An 18,030-nucleotide genomic window follows, 5' to 3' on the forward strand; every position below is an offset into this window, starting at 1 on the left:
GTGGAAATTTATTCTGGAACATTTTTATTTTCTACTTCAAACTTTCCAACTGCACTAAGTGGACGCGAACTGGCGCAATTACCCTACGTATTCTAATAATATTATAAACGCAGAAGTTTGTGCGGATGTGGATGGCTCATGGCTGTTTGTTTCTTTCTCGTTTGTTATAAAGAAGATGCGGTGGTTTTTTTCCATCGTCCATGGTACGCGCTATCTAATATCAGAAAATACCTACAATTTCTAAGACTTAAAAATTGTGTAGGAACATAACAATAAGTAGGTAACTATATATAATAATAATTATAATTTGGAATAATAAAAAAATCTTTATAACTATAATATATTAAGAACAGAATGCCTCGGCTTTTTGCAGCATCTTAGTTTTAAAGGGCTGCTATAATAGCGCTAAGATCAAAGCGACTCCCAATAAAAAGATGTCGCTACAGAGGTCGCAAGCACATTTTGCTGCTGTTTGCTGCTAATTAAATAGGTCTTCACAAATTCACGAGATCAAGCTTTGTTCATGCAAGTTCTAACTTCTATCGCTTAAATTATATTATGTTGAGTGAATCATTGCGACATGCATTTCGTACAAAATCAAACAAAAAACGACGTGAGGCACTCGGGGACTGCCGCGGTAAAGCTATTGCATGCTATGCCTTCAAGCCACATCTCCGCCCGTCGGAGTGAGGAGCGTGAGGTTTTTTCGTTACGGAATTTCTCGATTCGGTCCCCGCGCTCAAGGCCCGCGATAGAAGCTATGCCATAGCTTAAAAAATTAACTCGTGTTTTACTAAAAACTTCTATGAGAACATATAGTACATAATATATTATTGTCTTATATATTATATGTACATAAAATGAGATAAAATGTAATTGTTTTTAGATTATTAGGTATCTATGTAAAATGTAGTGTAAAAACAAATAAATTATTTCGTCTGTGCTTTGAGATAATCTGTGCTCATATTCATGTCAAACTCGATGTCAAAAGCAATGAAATAAGGAATCACATGGAAGTGACATACCTTTTTTTTTTTTTTTTTTTTTATAGTGGGGAAATCTTCCAAAGATACCCACTGCCCCCGGGGAAGGAGCCGTGGGTTATGTCGGATTCCTACCGACTAAAACCCCACTGTGTTCCGTCGAGCCGCTTTAATGATGGGGCCGCGGGTATTTGTTAGAATTCTTCCGCGACCAAAAAAAGTGTGGCCGGCGCCATATTGCTTGTAACAAAACATGGCGGTGTTTAGTGCCGAGAATATATCGATAAACATTATTATGTTTATCGATATAAAAATAATATTAATATATTTTTTTTGAAGTTATACTTCTTTTGGCGCGTAACTTGTAACGCGTGTACATAAACACACACTCTTTTTTATTTATTTTAACTTTATTGTACAAAACATAGAAGTAAAATTACAAATGGAAAAAATGACAATGCCAATTAATAAAATTAAGTATGACGATGGCTGCTCGTGACGGTAACACCTATACAGGGTTACTTGTAAAACACCAGCAACCTCGCCGGACAAGATAGCTAACCCTGTATAATTTGATAAATCCAGTTCAATTTTGACTTCGATAAAAATACCTGGAGAATAGCCCCTTCAAATATCGGTATGTCATGTCCGGACACACTGTATAATAGTATTTTATTACGATGAACAACACAATATACAGTAATTGTATTTATTTATTTATAAATAATAGACAAAAAAAAACAATAATATATAATAATAGCGAAAATTATAGAGCTAAACTATTTTGTGTAGCCTGGAATGCACTCAGATACACTCTGTTCATTTTTGAGTTCAGGATTTGAGGCTCAACTGGTACCTGGAAATGAAATGTCACAGTTTACATTAACTAGCATTGTTCACTTTACATTTAAACTAAAATGCAATACATTTTAATTAAAAGGGCAATGCTGATGGTTTGAAATTAATATCAACATTAGGGCTTACAATAGCGGAACTTGAATTTATATTTTTGGTTTTATGGCATTGAAATGCTTTATAAATATAAATTTATAAAGAATAGAAAAATAACTTAAAACACCCCATGTATTTAAAGTAAATTGCACTTTCCCTCAGTCAATAACATTTCAACAACCAAATATCACCCAAGTTTGTACTCAAAAAATCATATAAAACCATCTCAGTTTGTTCACAGGCCTCCTTCAAAATAGGAGAAACGTAAGATTATAAATGACAGCCCTAAATCTAAATAAAAAGACCAAAAGTAAATTGGAAGACATCACGTGTCTACAGATAAAAACCTCACCCTGTGTGAATGCAGCGGCAGACATACTGGTATAGCATCATCGTGCAGACTAATCACATCCATTGTTCTATTGAAAGCACTTTCGGGGAAATGTAGGGAACATACTATGATATTATATCCTTTACATTTGGCTTGATATTTTCATTTTCAATTGCTTCTAACCATTCTCCTTTTCTATTTTCACTTCTTGGTAACCTTCAAAAAATGAATTTTTAGGTTATTATAATTTTAGTCCTGACCTGACTTATTTATAAATACATTTTTAAAGTACCTACTATAAAAGCGATTAATCTTACTTAAGTTAAAATTCATATTAGGTAAATTTAAGTGTTTTATTTTTCCTTCTGCTGCTCTTGGCAAAATTAATTTGTTATTTTGGAAGTGTATTCACCAAAGCAACTATTCTTAAGATTAATGACACAGCCTTGGGAGACGCACGTCTTCATCGAACATTTTGCTGATGTCGATATTATAAGTCATCACTAGCACCCAAATTCATTATTTTACTAGAACGAAAATATACAAAATAAAGCTATATTTGGTAACAATTTTACACTGAACATAGTCTGTGAATACTCCTCAATTCAATATACATGAAAATAAGTTAATCAGCAAAGTAATAACTAATATTTCAGTCAAAACGTATACATACCGGTGCAAAGACAAACTTTTCTAGTTTTCATTCTTTCCGGAGCCACATCCCACAATACTGCGCTTTGGTATTATGCCACTATTTGTCCTTGACCACTCTATATGTTTTAGACACAAATGTTTGTCACAATCACAAAAATATTCAATATTTTTCAATGTTTACTACGGAGCAATGACAGAGCATGTACATCATAATAACGAGAACATAAAATGGCGCCCGGCCACAGTAGGTATTTGAGCTAACTTCAAATGTCAAACGGTATAGAATTAGCACTGACTGACGTATAGTCATATATTTTCACTTAGCAGAATATTCATTAGTTAGAAAGAGACAGTATTCGTTTTATTATTTCGGTATCGAAATGCATGATATTTGTATAATCAGTTGTTTGTATAGAACATTATGCCCTGTCCATAGGATTCCTTAGTCATTGGTCAAAAGCCACCTTTGACGTCGTAGACGGACGTTTGACGTTCTGCCGAATGTTTTACTGTCAAACGTCAGTGTCACTGTTTACTGTTTGGCCGTCTCTGAATAACGAATAATATTTACAATTTATATGTAATTACTAATTATTCCTATTTGAATAAATTGCATATGCATGATATTATGTACAAAGTTGTTTATTATACTTATACATAGATTATAACAATGCTGCCAGGTATAGGTGTTTTTGGAACTGGCGCTGTAGCCAAGGTGTTAGTGCCATTCCTTCGAGAAAAGGGGTTCCCAGTTGAAGCTATTTGGGGTGTGACGCTTCCAGAAGCTGAAAACACTGCGAAAGAGCTAAAAATACCTTTCTTCACAAATAAAATTGACGATGTTTTATTGAAAAAAAATGTTAGTCTAGTTTTTATAGTATGTGCACCGAATTTGCACGCGCAAATATCTGTAAAGGCACTAGGAATAGGAAAACATGTTGTTTGCGACAAGCCTGCCGGCCTATGCCAAGCTGAAGCATTGAAGATGGTGCGGGCTGCACAGTATTATCCAACACTTATATCTATAATAAATCACTCATTGAGATTTTTGCCTGCCTTTAGTCACATGCGCAAATGTATTCTTGAGGGTTATCTTGGCAATCCAGGAGAATTAACTTTAATAGATGTGAGAGTACAAATGGGTTCACTTCTTGGAGACACATATAACTGGTTGTGTGATGATACTATGGGTGGAGGCACTCTAACATTAGTTGGTAGTCATGTCATAGATTTAGTATCATACTTAAGTGGGCAAAAGGTTGTCAAGGTCCATGGTGTCTTAAGAACATTTGTAGAGGAGACACCCAAAATTAATGGAATTAGAAAAGTGACAGCACCTGATTTTTGTACATTCCAATTGCAAATGGACAAAGGACTGTTGGTAACCGCAACTTTAAATAATCATTTACCAGGATTATGTTTCAATCAGGAAATATATGTGTATAGCAAAAAGGGATACTTAGTGGTACGTGGAGGAGACTTGCATGGAAAATTACATAAATCTAAGAACATAGAGGATGGGAAAAGGCAACAAGATAAAGAAGAAGTTATTTACGTAGATATTGAAGACTTGAGTTGTGCATCGAGTGTTATTCCTAAACCATATATAAAAGGGTTATGTAAGATGATAAGTGCATTAAAGGAGGCATTTTTGCCAGTTAAGGAGCAAATGGATTGGGTAAAAGAGCCTGTAAGAACCGCAGCTACATTTGAAGATGGACAAAGAGTGCAAGCAACAATGGAAGCATTACGTCAATCCAATGAAGATGGGAGATGGATTTCAGTTCAACTGCTCACAGAAACTCCTGATCCTAACCCTGCATTATCTGCTGCTGTTCGACGCACAGCTATTTCCCTGCAATAGTTAGGATTATGCCATTGAATGTACCTTTTCTATATATAGATAAGTTTTGCATTGTTAAGTTGTATGCCAGTATTATGTATGTATATCGATTATATGCCATATTGTGCTGTCATATTAAATTTGTACTTGCCTGTACAAAACATAAATTGTGAATCTTCTAGACACTGTGATAGTCATTAAATTTTTTTTATGTTTAATACTCTGAGCTAATTATGCATATTATATTGTGTAAATATTGTAATAAATTATGAACATAAAAATTATGTATATATATATTTATTTCAATTAATGATTTTATTTTCTGTATTTACACAAGGATTTAACAAGAATGAACCCTTTCTTATCATCTTATAGTTGAACTTTGCCTTGTCCTTGTAAGCTTATTGCAGCTGAAATAAAGAGGAAAGAGAATAACAATAGAAATTACAATAAATAAAATAGAGCAAGGGGTTGCTGAAAACCAGTGTTGTGTACGGGGTCCGACTCTTGCACAACTATTAGCTGAGACAACTCCTTTTGTTGTCAACTAATGAGCCGCAATTCACAAAATGTATAGTGATTATTTACTTATATTTTATTTAATTGTTTGTAACCAGTTTATGTGTGGTGTGGTGGAGTTTAAGACAATAAATTATTTCTTTCTTTCTTTCAAAATTATGGTAATTATTATTTCATATTGCAATTAAGTTAAAACTTAAAGGGTTGGTGTACTTAACCTCATAGCAATCATAACCTCAAAATTCAATACAGAAAATGTTATTCAAAGTAGTGGCCTGTTAATTATATATAACATACAAGAAAAAAGAGGGAAGTAAAATAATACAACATACGTCTATAACAATATTATAATAAATGCAAAGATAACATTTCCACAGAATTGAACATATTACACAACCGCAGCACACATACACTACAATGTTTTTTGTCTAACCAAATATAATTCGAACCGCATAACTAAACTAACTAAAATCAATTTTCAATTTTGGCCAAAATATCAGATTCTCTAAATAGGTGGTATTCCTTCTCGTCGTTTTCGAGCGATACTTTGGTACCGCCGTACTCCGGTAGCAAGACTTTGTCACCAACTTTGACTAGCACTGGCACGAATTCACCATTTTCTTTTCTAGCTCCGGCTCCAACAGCAACTACTTCACCGTGAAGAACTTTAGATTGCGCCTTCTCTGGTATGACAATACCACCAGCGGTTTTCGTAACTGCCTCAGCCCTTTTAATAAGAACTCGGTCCAAAAGAGGAATTAGTCGCTTTACTGCACCAGCCATCTTCTCACAGCTAATTTTTGTCTTCGAATAGACAAAAATACGCAATTAACGTTGAAATATAAATCAAACAAAGATCTAGAATATTCGAACAGAGATGCCGGCGAACTCTAGCGAAAATTCAAGATGAGAAAATTGGCTTTGGCTCGCCGCTCGGGAAAAGTCCATGTGTTTCCAGGGTTGCTATTTTTAATTATATATAAATAAAACTGAAATTCAAAAATTTATTTTTAATACTTAATTATTATACTTCTGCAAAAAATATGATTATGCAAATTGCAAATAAAATAATAAGATAAATAATTTTTTTTTCTCAAATGCTGCTAGAGCCATCTTGTATCAAATAGGTGTACTTCAATCAAACACAGAATTATGCGTCCTACAGATGCCAGATGGCACTGTAAATGGAACTACTTAAAAATATTTGAACTATTCGCTAATAGATGGCTCTACAGGTTGTAAAACTAAAGAATGCAGCGTTAATTTTTTTACTATGTATAAATTAATATAGTATAAATTATCTCAATCCAAGCCCAAACCTCGATTACACTTTAACAATTAATTACGTGTGTTTATAGAAATTTTCTTATGATTTTTCAGACTTAAATATTTTACAAAATTGTATCGAATTTTTCTATAATTATAATTACATTGTACACTTTATTTTATCTAAAATATCTCTAATAATTGTACCCATAATAATTATTGTCAAGTACGCTCTCGGCGCCGCGCTGTGACCGTCGATGGAATGCGCGCCGGCGCCGGCCAGTCTCGGACACACCTGCGCGCGCAGCTTTCACTCACACACGTACAAAACCTATCGACTCACGCTCGGACATACCTACATTTAAGAGCTGTACACATATTATTTAATTGTTTCGATGTATTAGCATTTAGCACTCACTTCCTTGTTTGATAATATTCGGTCGGTATTTGCCAATTTATTTCTATAAACACATTTAATCATGACGTATTCAAATTCTATGAGTGATTTAATCTAAAATAAATTAACAATAATCCTCACATACAATTCTTAGCCAACAACTGCATTACGTACCTACTTACTGCCTGCATGCTTCTACAGAAGAATTCAGCATAATCTGCATTCAACATTTTTAATTTATCATGTACCATGAGTCCATGAATTAACATGAGGTACGGTCTATGAAATAACTTTTTCTTACCCATTAGGTACTTACAATTTTTTTTAATAAATCGATACTTAAATGCACAACACTAGTCTTAGTCACAAAAGCGCGCGCATCTCGTTTTATGTTCGCTTCTTTGCGGTCACAAAAGCTTGACTTGACCAATACTATTGTTATAGCACATGCTTGGACAGCGCTTTCGAAAATTTTAAATTCAGAATACCTACTCAATTTACGCCGCAATCTCAATGGACCTATCTATTAAATATTTCGGAATAGTCTGATTTTTATATGCTTCCATTTTTTGGATTGGGAGCAGGAAATTTTAAATGTATATTGTAGGTATTTGAAACTTTATAATAGGTAATATATTGTATAGTTACTTAATATTTTTTGGAATACTGAAATGGCAGAACGCTAAATTTTTTATTAGTGTGTGACGATAATAATAATACTTACCTAGTTATAGCATAGAAATATCTACTAACTTTAAACGAATGTGTGTGTGAAAATATTATAACTAAGAAAAAACCTTATTTAATGCCGAGCGGGTTAAATAATAGTTTCGTTGCTATAAAGCGCTCTCATTATCTTGTTTTCATAAATATCTCCATTCATATCAATTTTTTTTATAATTTACAAAGGTAGCGACATGTTTGGAGCAAAATTGAAAAATGAAAAGGCATCTAAAAAGGTCTTTTCATAAGTACGAAAAAGGTAAAAGAATCGTACTGTGGCTGGATTCACACGACTAACTGTAGAGCCGAATTTTGCCAACATGTCATTTATAGGGTGACCATAGATACCTCTATTTTATAGATATTGATTTTTAACTCTTTATAAAAAGATATATTTTTAATATATATTTTTTTAATAAAATATTACTTATCTATCTCTTCAAAAATTATTACATGCGGTTTTGGGTACAGTATCAAGTATTAACAATAGAGTTACTTACTTCCAAAAATATTGAGTGTACAGAATTCAACCTATCTCATTCATTTTTGATTACGAATAATACAACTACATTAACACTATATGTTTCTTTGTTTAACACATATTTTATTTATTTATATACTTCACTATATCCAAGTCAATGAATGCCAATTTCAGTAAACTTGAAATCTTCAAATCATGAACTAATTGTCACCATTTGCGATAAAAAGTTGCGGTAATAGCCTGTTCAAAGCGTACAAAATAACACAACAAACACGGCACACCACTTTGTACAGCCTTCACATGGACCAGCATTTGTGCAGCTGAGTAAATATAATCACGCTCTTACTGCTCTTATGCCCTAGCCATAAGAACCATATTTGTATGTAGATGTGTGCATAGATGTGGCATAATGTTGTGTTGTTCGTGGATGAAATCAGGCAGTTCTCACGACGACGGCACACAGGTGTGCATCCGGCTATCTCAGTCCCAGTGAATGCTGGGATTCGTTTTGTTTAATAATTATCGTCTAGTTAAGCAGGATTGAAATAAGACTAATGAAGTATTTCAATATTCATTGATAAATTTAATTAAAAAAAAAAATGTTTTTTTTAAAAGGAGAGCTAGAGAAGAAAAGAGCCTTTAAGATAGCTACATATATTAATTATTTAATTTATTTATGTATATCCGCATTGTATATCCAGAAACTAAAATATTTTTTGTTGACAAAAGTGCTTGGTGGCTCACTTGTATTAAACGGTAAGCTGCTGTAAATTGTAAGCTGGTAGCAAATATAGCTTCTATAGATTAAAGATCTATAATATAATAATATATCAACTTGCACTGTTCAAAACAAGACTGGGTCCCTGAGGGTTATCGTAAAAAAATGATGCGAAGAAACTGTTACCTGATGCTGATTTGCCAATTGCAAAATTCAAAGCAATCATGTCGTTAAAATATTGATTATGAATGGTTTAATTAAGCTAAGTAAGTAAAACCCCAAAGATGATTTAACTCTATCCTACATACAGTGGTGGACGTATAATTAGAAGCAGTAACACAATGAAGTAGTCATCAAAATATTCATTTGAAATTTTGTGTACATAGGTAATAGAACACCCATTTATCTAGCTATATAAGAAATTGCTTAATTTTAATCAAACGTTAGCTTAAAAAATAATAAAATTTAACAACTTTCAGTGAAGTCTAATTTCCGAGTATATTCAGTCTGGACAACAAATTAGAAACAGCATGGTTCGAGTGTTCTAAAATCAAAACCCGTTGAAATGCCGCCAATATTTTTTTCTTCTACAAATATTTGCACCGTTTTTTAAACATTCTATATTAAAGTTTCTGAAAATTAATTAAATTGGCAGTAAAAATGGGTGAAAGTAAGATTTGTGACCCATCAACAAGAAAAATTATCCTAAGGGCCGATTTTTCAATGCTTGGATAAAACTTATCCGTCTAATAAAGTATTACACGATAATATTAAAATGTCACGTAAACTGTCAAATACGGGCAATTAGAATACGTTTAAAAAATGGTAGTTTTATACATTATTCGACGAATAAGTTTTATCCAAGCATTGAAAAATCGGCCCTAAGTTTACATTTTGACAAAAGCTGGAGATATAGGAAAATTGCGAATCATTTAGTGTTTGATAAAAATATATTCAATGTTATAGTCTATTTCAAAAAGCATGGTAGTTCTGATGAAAAGTCTAGAAAAGCTCGACCATAAAAAATCACTGCTCGCGAGTATAGGCAAATGATTCTTTTGTCAAAGATGGATCCATTTAAAAGCTCAAATTCATTAAATATCTTTTTATCGAACACTCAGACTTCAGCTAAAGTTGTTTAATTTTATTAATTAAAGCTAACGTTTGATTAAAACTAAGCAATTTCTTATAAAACTAGATAAACGGGTGTTCTATTACATAATATGAAATAATGCTTTATCTCTAATACGTTAATACACAAATGTTAAATAAACTTGATGACTACTTCATCGTGTTACATGTTTCTAATTAAACGTCCACCACTGTATTTGTTTTATTTTTTACTTGTAGCTTACCACAAGCACAGTAGCTTACCCCACAGGCTTACCCATATAATATTATATTGTACGAATGAAAAGCGATTTTTTTTCATATTTTACTGACTATATAATATCTTTTCACTACACTTCGGTATAGCTTTAACTTCTTTGTAGTTACTAGGTAAATCATTTTTATAGATATTTCGTTATCACTATTTTATTACCCTGGGTTATGGGTATTTTAAACTTATTTATATTAACTGAACATCTTATCACTTATTTCGAGCGATTCTCGCGTAAAATGAATCTTATCAAAACGTAGTTGTCAAATTTAAGTTATTCAATTTTGAGTCTTAATTTGTTGAGAATAAAAATTATTATTATGCGTGCTATTTTGACAGTGGCACAAAGTTTATCAAGGCTACTTCTATCAAGTGGAGTTGGATTTGATTTGAATGTTCTGGACTCGAATACTTGTATAAGTTTTAGGTCCACTTACCACTATTTATAACGTTTCGTTTAGTAGTAGAATTGTCGAGTTCAATTTGCATGTAGCGATAGACAAACGAAATATTTACCTCACAAGTATTGTATCTTAAATAACGGAAAATGTCTCAGCCGGTCGTCGAAGTTTCCGAAGGGAAACTTCAAGGAAAGATACGTGAAAGTGATAGCGGCTCTAAGTTCTTTGCCTTCAAAAGCATTCCATTTGCCAAACCCCCAATCAACGAGCTTAGATTTGCGGTAAGTACTGAAACAGCTTTGTCATTTATTTGTATTAAATCTATATACATATAATAAATCTGTAGAAGGGTCAATTCTGTACATTGAAAATATTGAAAAAATAAATACCAGGGGGCAGTAACACCCCCAGATCGATACCAAACCCAAATATGTGATTAAAAAAAAATTTGTCTGTCTGTCTGTCTGTCTGTCTGTCTGTCTGTATGTGAAGGCATCACGTGAAAACTAGCGGTTCGATTTCGATGAAACTTGGTATAATTATACCTTATTATCCTGGGCGTAAAATAGGATACTTTTTTTCCTGGAAAAATACGAAGAAAAAAATTAATCTTAATTTTTCAGTTTTATCCATAGACGTTGTTCCGTAGAACCGCGAACACACGTTGCGTATTATTATAGGCCTAACCGTATTTGGGAATTGGGTCCAATAGATATTTATAAGATGTTATTGTCAGAGGTTTCAAAATGGAGAAATAAACCATCCACGCGAAGACCGACATCTGCGCGGACGGAGTCGCGGGCGGAAGCTAGTTTAAAATAAAACTCTGATTTATTTTTTAAACTAAGTATGATTATAGAATACTAACAAATGTAATGCAAACCAATAATAAACAACCAGTTTACCTTGTAATAACCAACCTCTTGAAACATTATTCAAATATAAGATATATATCTGTCTTCAACAATCAAAATAATTTATATACTTTTAAATTCTAGCCTCCCTCACCACCAGAGCCATGGGAAGGAGTTCGCGATGCTACGAAAGAATGCAACATATGTCCCCAGCTTGATAAAGATACTTTAAAAGTAGTGGGTGATGAAGACTGTCTGTATATGAACATTTATACACCAACCCTCCCATCGTCTAATTCGGTACCACTTCCTGTTATGGTTTTCCTACATGGAGGTGGCTTTATATTTGGTAGTGGGACTGATGATTCTGTTCATGGACCAGATTATTTAATAGAGAAAGATGTAGTTGTTGTAAGCTTAAATTACCGCTTAGGAATTCTAGGTTTTCTGTGCTTGGATACCAAGGACGCCCCAGGAAATATGGGTCTTAAAGATCAAGTTCAAGCGTTAAAATGGATACAGCAAAATATAAATAGTTTTAATGGTGACCCAAACAATGTTACTATTTTTGGTTTTAGTGCAGGAGGCGCATCTGTTGAATATCTACTTTTATCTCCTATGGCTAAAGGATTGTTCCACAAAGCAATTGCACATTCTGGGTCCTCCCTACTGCACTGGGCTCAAACATCAAGAGTAAAGAAATTGGCTGCTTTAATTCCTGTTATGAAGAAAACTGTTGTGGCCGATGACAATGCCTTACTCAAATACTTGAAAGATTTATCAACGCAAGAGTTAATATCAGCATCTATGATGGTTTTGGCTGTCGATAAATTTAGGGGAGGTATGAATTTTGGTTTTGTGCCCACAGTTGAGAAGACAGGTGACTGGGAACCTTTTATAAGCAAGTCAACTTATGATATGCTGGCTCAGGGAGAGTTCAATAAGGTTCCATATATTTCTGGTTTTTGTGACCGTGAGGGATTATTAATGATTTCACATGGTGCTCCAATATTGGAGAAATTAGCAAAGGAAAAAGACTTTGTATCATATCTTCCATTCTCATTGGATCCAACTGAAAAAGTAGAGATGGAGACAAGACTTAAAGCTATATATTTGGAGGGAGAGAAGAAGTATGATGATGTGGATTCCTTTGCAATTGATTTCTTCACTGATGCTGATTTCTTAGGCGGCTTGTATGTATCAACAATGTTGATAGCTAAGCATAATTCTCCGGTATACTTCTATGAGTTTGCATATGATGGAAATCTAAATTACGTAAAGAAAAAATTTAAGACAAATAGAGCAGGAGCATGTCATGGGGATGATGGAGGATATCTTATTAGGAGTGAAATACTAAAAGATAAGTTATCTGAAACTGATATACTTGTGAAAGAGCGATTATGTACTATGTGGAGCAACTTTGCTAAGTTTGGGTAAGTCAAATTACAATAAAACTATATTATAACTACGTACATTCAGCAGATTTAATAATATTTTCATTCTTAAAGTTAATTCGAAACTTAACATTAATGTTTAAGACTTGGACAAATAATTTAATGGTGTTTATTACAGAAGTGTATCTTTTACTCATTCCACAGATATTATTTTAAAGTGGTATTTTAATAAATTGTCTTACTATTTTTCAGAAATCCCACACCAAAAACAGATGAGATTATCTCTACTATATGGGAGCCCATTGCTGAAACGGGGCTTACTTATCTACATATTGGAAAAGATCTCACAAATAAACAGGAATTGTATCCAAAGCGAACGAGGCTGTACAAAGAACTTTATGAAAAGAAGTATAAACCATAACAAAATTAATCAGACAAGTATTGTATTGATTTCTTTTTTATTTTTTATATCTAAAATATATATCTTGCAATTTTAAGGTGCTAGAATGAAGTGTGTCAAAGTAATAGTGTAGTGTAGTTTGTAGTGGAGTTTCTTTTCAAGAATTTAACTACTAAAAGTAGTTATTTTGTAATTTTTGCCTTACCTTTATACTTATATGTCGTGGCCATATCATGATGTGGCTTGAGCAGATCAATGATAAGAAATCATTTCTCGATATGGCCAACTAAACGAGCGGTTTTTTCATGAAATGATCAAAATTATTTGATCATATCGTAAAGTAGTTACATTAATCATTGGTAGAGGCGCTGCAAGCGCTATGTATATGTGTGCAGATGGCGGCCGCTGTCGAAAATTTTATTATTCGCAATTAAAAACTTCATAATTCGTTTAATTACAATATAAAGAAAGTCATACTAAAGAATTTACGACGAAAAGGTTCGAGTACTATGGAAACTGAATATCTTAATCAAAATATGTTGGCCATATTACGAAATGAGCAAATCTACGATATGGCCACGATATATACTTACACATCAAAATATGATGTAGAATTGCACATTGTTCATTACATGATTTGAGATATACTTTTTGTTTGTGTTCATTAATTTCTTTTGGGAATATGTATATTATGTATTTATAGTAATTTGCTAACTGAGGACAACATTGTAACTCATTTGATTTTTATTGATTTTTTACTTACGCATTTTATATTATGATATTTATTTATTACCTAATAAATAATTTATTTATTACCTAATAAATAATTTATTTATTACCTAATAAATAAATATCATCCATACTAATATTATAAATGCGATAGTAACTCTGTCTGTCTGTCTGTTACTCAATCACGCCTAAACTACTGAACCAATTTTCATGAAATTTGGTATGGAGATATTTTGATACCCGAGAAAGGACATAGGCTACTTCTTACCCCGGGACATAGGATAGGTTTTATTCCGGAAATCCCACGGGAACGGGAACTATGCGGGTTTTTCTTAGACTGCGCGGGCGATGCCGCGGGTGGAAAGCTAGTAATAATATAAAATGCATTAAATTGATAAATTGTACATGACCATTGGACTGCCCTGGACTCGGCAATTTTTATTAAAAGCACCCAAATTAAATTTGGGTATTGTTATTAATTTTGAAAATTACATTTATTATTATGGATATTGGGTTGTTTTCTTTTTTCTGAATATAATACTTTTTCTCTACAGAGGTTGTAAAATATAATCATTTATTTCAGGTGCTTAAATTATAGTAATTCACTAGCTGTTCCCCGCGGTTTCACTCGCATTGCTCAGCTCCTGTTGGTCTTAGCGTGATGATATATAGCCTATAGCCTTCCTCGATAAATGGGCTATCTAACACCGAAAGAATTTTTCAAATCGGACCAGTAGTTTCCGAGATTAGCGCGTTCAAACAAACAAACATACTCTTCAGCTTTATAATATTAGTACTATAGAAAATGTTTTGATAGCAGTATTCTAAAAATTGCTTTGTTTATATTGTAGTTGTTTAAGTAATTTTATTGGTACTATAGGTATTTATTTAAGAATTATTTAAGATTAATAATAATTTTACCTCTTGAACTTGAGCCTCGAGGTTAATAGCAAGCATGGTGATAGAATTAGTAGACTGCAACCAGACTACAATGACGTTGTATAGAAAATGTTAGCTAAATTGTTTCAGTGTTCCTATGAACATTTTTTACTTTATCTAGAAATCCCCCATAAATAAAATAACATACTCGATAGTAAACATTTTAATATCATAATATAATCTATATATGTACTAGGTATTTTATAAGTACAATTTCTTTTCATATATTTTTTTGAAAACAGCCATTCTCTTTGGTTCATAGTTTGATTTTATACTGAGATTAGAATTAATGTTTAGGTATACTTGTGAATCAGGGGTAAATTTCGGCCATTGAATGGAGAGATCGTTGTCAGGTGTAGGATTGCTGAAAAAATATATTTATAATTATATAACGATTATATGCATATTGTGATAATAACATGAATGAATGATAAGATAATAAATATATGATACATGTCTTATCGTTTATATGATAAACTGGCAAAAAAAAATTCAATCCACGGAATACTTCAGTAAGAAGTCTTGAACTCCTCCTTAATCTCATCATTATTAATATTATTTATTAGAATTATATTTACCCAGTTTTTGCGAAATTTGTCCAAAGAGTAGTCAAAGTGTTTCTCATTTCGATGTCCTCTTGAGTCGGTTCTCGCGTACAAGGAAATTTAAACATATATCCCATGTCATCCGCATGAGCTGCTCCCTCCTTTTCGATCTTATGTAAATACTTTACAAAGTTTAAATTGCCATCGTAGGAAAACTCATACATGTATACGGGGACATTGTGATTTGCCAAGATAATCCCTTGCAACCAGACTCCTGATACAACATCGAAATCGCTGAAAAACTCGACAGCGTATTTATCATAGCCCTCAGTTTTCGCAGTTCCTAAGTACATGTCACGTAATTCTGCACTATGTTTCATTATGTCTTTGCCCAGTAGTTGACAAGACCACAAGTCAAAAAATGTTTTGGGCTCTAAAATATCTTTGCAACCTAAAGTCAAATATCCTTCCCTATCACAAAATCCTTTTACAACAGGTATTTTGTGATATCTGCCTTCTTTAAATAATTTGTATGGTTTTTTAGTAATTATTGATTGTCCATCACCAAAATCTTTTTCAACCGTCGGTACGAAACCAAAATAGAGCCTCGTTGAACTAAAACCTCTGACTATTTTTTTCGTTTTCTTTGTCAATATATCAAAAGGTACATTTCGTAAATACTTATAAATAGCATATTTATCTTTATTTGTCCCAGAATAGTTTAAATCGTGCAGAATTTCTTTCACGAGATCTTTCATATTATGGTTAAAAGTCCAATGATTTAGGCTACTCCCCGATTGAATAATAGCTTTATGAAATAGACCTTGTGCTGTTGGAGCTAATAATAAATAATCAATTAATGCTGCTCCAGCACTTACTCCAAAAAGGGTTACATTGTTTTTGTTTCCGCCAAAATTTTCTATATTATCTTGTATCCATTTCAGAGCTAGAATTTGGTCTTTTAATCCCATATTACCAGGAACTTCTGGAATATCTAAACACAGAAAACCTAGTATGCCCAGTCTATAATTAATTGATACAACTACAACATTTTTTTCTATGAAGAAGTCTAGTCCTAAGTCGTATTTATTGGTACCATTACCATCAAGGAAGCCTCCACCATGTATGTGCACCATGACAGGCAATAATGTATCTTGTCCTGGAGGTAGTTTTGGTACGTATACATTAAGGTAAAGGCAATCTTCAGAACCTTGTACAACTTTATTAAAATATTGACACGATATGTGATTCAAATCTATTTTGGTGGCATCTCTTACGCCATCCCAATGTTGTGGTGGCTCAGGATTCTGAAACAATTCATATACCTAGTATATGGGGTTATTGCTATTTTTTTTAATGTTTTTTTTTTTTAATTATATTATCAATTACCTTAAATCTTAATTCTCCGATTGGTGGTTTTGCGTACGGTATATCAAGAAATTCCAAGTATTGTACACCATTATCTGTTCTTGCTATTCCGCCTTGTAGAGTGCCTTGTAAAATATTTACTACAGTCGTTTGTTCATTGATGAAGGTCATTTTGTTTTAATCAGTATGTAGTTACCTATAAGATCATGAATATATTATATAATGCCTCTGAATTTTTATATTCCTGTAAAAGAAAAACATCGCTTTAATAATTTATTTATTTAGAAATGTTCTTCCGACTGTATATTATTCTTTTTCTTTATCATGATTAATGATGCGTACCTAGTACCTAATTCAGTAAAGGCGATTGTTCATTACGATTTAACACGAAGCTTATATCTATAAGCTTCTTGCGATTTAAGATAAGAAAGATTAATAAAAATATCGTTTTGATGGATGGATTCCGATATAATATTTAATAATCTATGTAATATATCAAACTAATTCCGGTAAATTCAGACTATTTCTACCTTTGGAAAATACTGCTCAATGATTCTGAAAAAAGGTTATATGCCTGATATTTAAGCTATTTACCTTTATAACCATTTTAAATTCAAACAAAACAGTGAAGTATGTTCTATATATTTTTTTTTGGTAAAACTCCAAGAGCAAGTATTTGTACCTACTTTGTCGCTTTCGAGTGAAAACTGGTCAGGCGCCGCCCCGTCGCGTCTCCGTGAAATACTCAGGTGCGTCCTCTGCCCACGGGATTTTTTACGGTCAGTGTTTCTGATGTTTTGTTCATTTTTTTTATTTTAAACTGTTAACTATTGGAGGTAAGAATTGAGAAAGCAGTCAACACGACACTAGTTATAAATATGATAAGTTATAGAGATGGAAATTATTAATTAAGTAATAAATTGGTATTCATGGTTTGTTTTAACTTTTGACCTTAAAGTAAGTGTACTTAGAAACGGTCTGTAAATTACAATCGTTTCTAACTCTTTAATTGATCATTAAAAGGCTTAATTGAAAGTACTTCTTTTCTTTCTTACGTAATTTTGGTCATTTTAAAATGTCATTAAAATTGCCATTTAAACCTTTTTTTTATTAGTTGGGGAGGCGAGGTAGCTAAATGGCATAATTCGACGGC

General features: G+C 32.7%; 4 protein-coding genes and 1 long non-coding RNA gene across 5 annotated transcripts; 2 read left to right on the forward strand and 3 right to left on the reverse strand.

Moving 5' to 3' along the window:
- Positions 1–1,651: 1,651 nt before the first annotated feature.
- LOC123694210 lies at positions 1,652–2,980 on the reverse strand. Its single transcript, XR_006751782.1, has 3 exons — positions 2,939–2,980; positions 2,287–2,481; positions 1,652–1,839 (listed from the first exon to the last, which is right to left on the reverse strand). It is a non-coding gene; the product is annotated as an uncharacterized LOC123694210 (long non-coding RNA).
- A 463-nt stretch (positions 2,981–3,443) lies between these two features.
- On the forward strand, positions 3,444–5,043 carry LOC123694206 (glucose-fructose oxidoreductase domain-containing protein 1). Its single transcript, XM_045639567.1, has one exon. It carries the CDS (start codon positions 3,590–3,592, stop codon positions 4,781–4,783), a length of 1,194 nt encoding a protein of 397 aa, XP_045495523.1. The 5' UTR covers positions 3,444–3,589; the 3' UTR covers positions 4,784–5,043.
- Positions 5,044–5,614: 571 nt separating this feature from the next.
- On the reverse strand, positions 5,615–6,218 carry LOC123694209 (10 kDa heat shock protein, mitochondrial-like). The gene has a single exon (XM_045639571.1). The coding sequence runs from the start codon at positions 6,062–6,064 to the stop codon at positions 5,753–5,755; it is 312 nt and encodes a 103-aa protein (XP_045495527.1). The 5' UTR covers positions 6,065–6,218; the 3' UTR covers positions 5,615–5,752.
- Positions 6,219–10,634: 4,416 nt separating this feature from the next.
- LOC123694201 (juvenile hormone esterase-like) lies at positions 10,635–13,943 on the forward strand. Its single transcript, XM_045639559.1, has 3 exons — positions 10,635–10,929; positions 11,647–12,935; positions 13,149–13,943. Exons 1-3 carry the CDS (start codon positions 10,795–10,797, stop codon positions 13,315–13,317), a joined length of 1,593 nt encoding a protein of 530 aa, XP_045495515.1. The 5' UTR covers positions 10,635–10,794; the 3' UTR covers positions 13,318–13,943.
- Positions 13,944–15,122: 1,179 nt separating this feature from the next.
- On the reverse strand, positions 15,123–17,116 carry LOC123694202 (neuroligin 4-like). Its single transcript, XM_045639561.1, has 3 exons — positions 16,899–17,116; positions 15,543–16,816; positions 15,123–15,328 (listed from the first exon to the last, which is right to left on the reverse strand). Exons 1-3 carry the CDS (start codon positions 17,046–17,048, stop codon positions 15,166–15,168), a joined length of 1,587 nt encoding a protein of 528 aa, XP_045495517.1. The 5' UTR covers positions 17,049–17,116; the 3' UTR covers positions 15,123–15,165.
- Between the last annotated feature and the right edge of the window lie 914 nt (positions 17,117–18,030).

This window comes from Colias croceus, chromosome 9, assembly GCF_905220415.1.
Source record: "Colias croceus chromosome 9, ilColCroc2.1".
Classification (NCBI taxonomy): domain Eukaryota; kingdom Metazoa; phylum Arthropoda; class Insecta; order Lepidoptera; family Pieridae; genus Colias; species Colias croceus.

Excerpts from the sequence above, each read along its gene's own strand:
- LOC123694206 (XM_045639567.1), top strand. The coding sequence starts at position 3,590 with ATGCTGCCAGGTATAGGTGTTTTTGGAACTGGCGCTGTAGCCAAGGTG.
- LOC123694209 (XM_045639571.1), bottom strand. The coding sequence starts at position 6,064 with ATGGCTGGTGCAGTAAAGCGACTAATTCCTCTTTTGGACCGAGTTCTT.
- LOC123694201 (XM_045639559.1), top strand. The coding sequence starts at position 10,795 with ATGTCTCAGCCGGTCGTCGAAGTTTCCGAAGGGAAACTTCAAGGAAAG. Across the intron at positions 10,930-11,646 it reads TCAACGAGCTTAGATTTGCG|CCTCCCTCACCACCAGAGCC; the intron begins GTAAGTACTGAA and ends TTTAAATTCTAG. Across the intron at positions 12,936-13,148 it reads AGCAACTTTGCTAAGTTTGG|AAATCCCACACCAAAAACAG; the intron begins GTAAGTCAAATT and ends ACTATTTTTCAG.
- LOC123694202 (XM_045639561.1), bottom strand. The coding sequence starts at position 17,048 with ATGACCTTCATCAATGAACAAACGACTGTAGTAAATATTTTACAAGGC. Across the intron at positions 16,817-16,898 it reads TCGGAGAATTAAGATTTAAG|AATCCTGAGCCACCACAACA; the intron begins GTAATTGATAAT and ends GAATTGTTTCAG. Across the intron at positions 15,329-15,542 it reads ACAAATTTCGCAAAAACTGG|CAATCCTACACCTGACAACG; the intron begins GTAAATATAATT and ends ATATTTTTTCAG.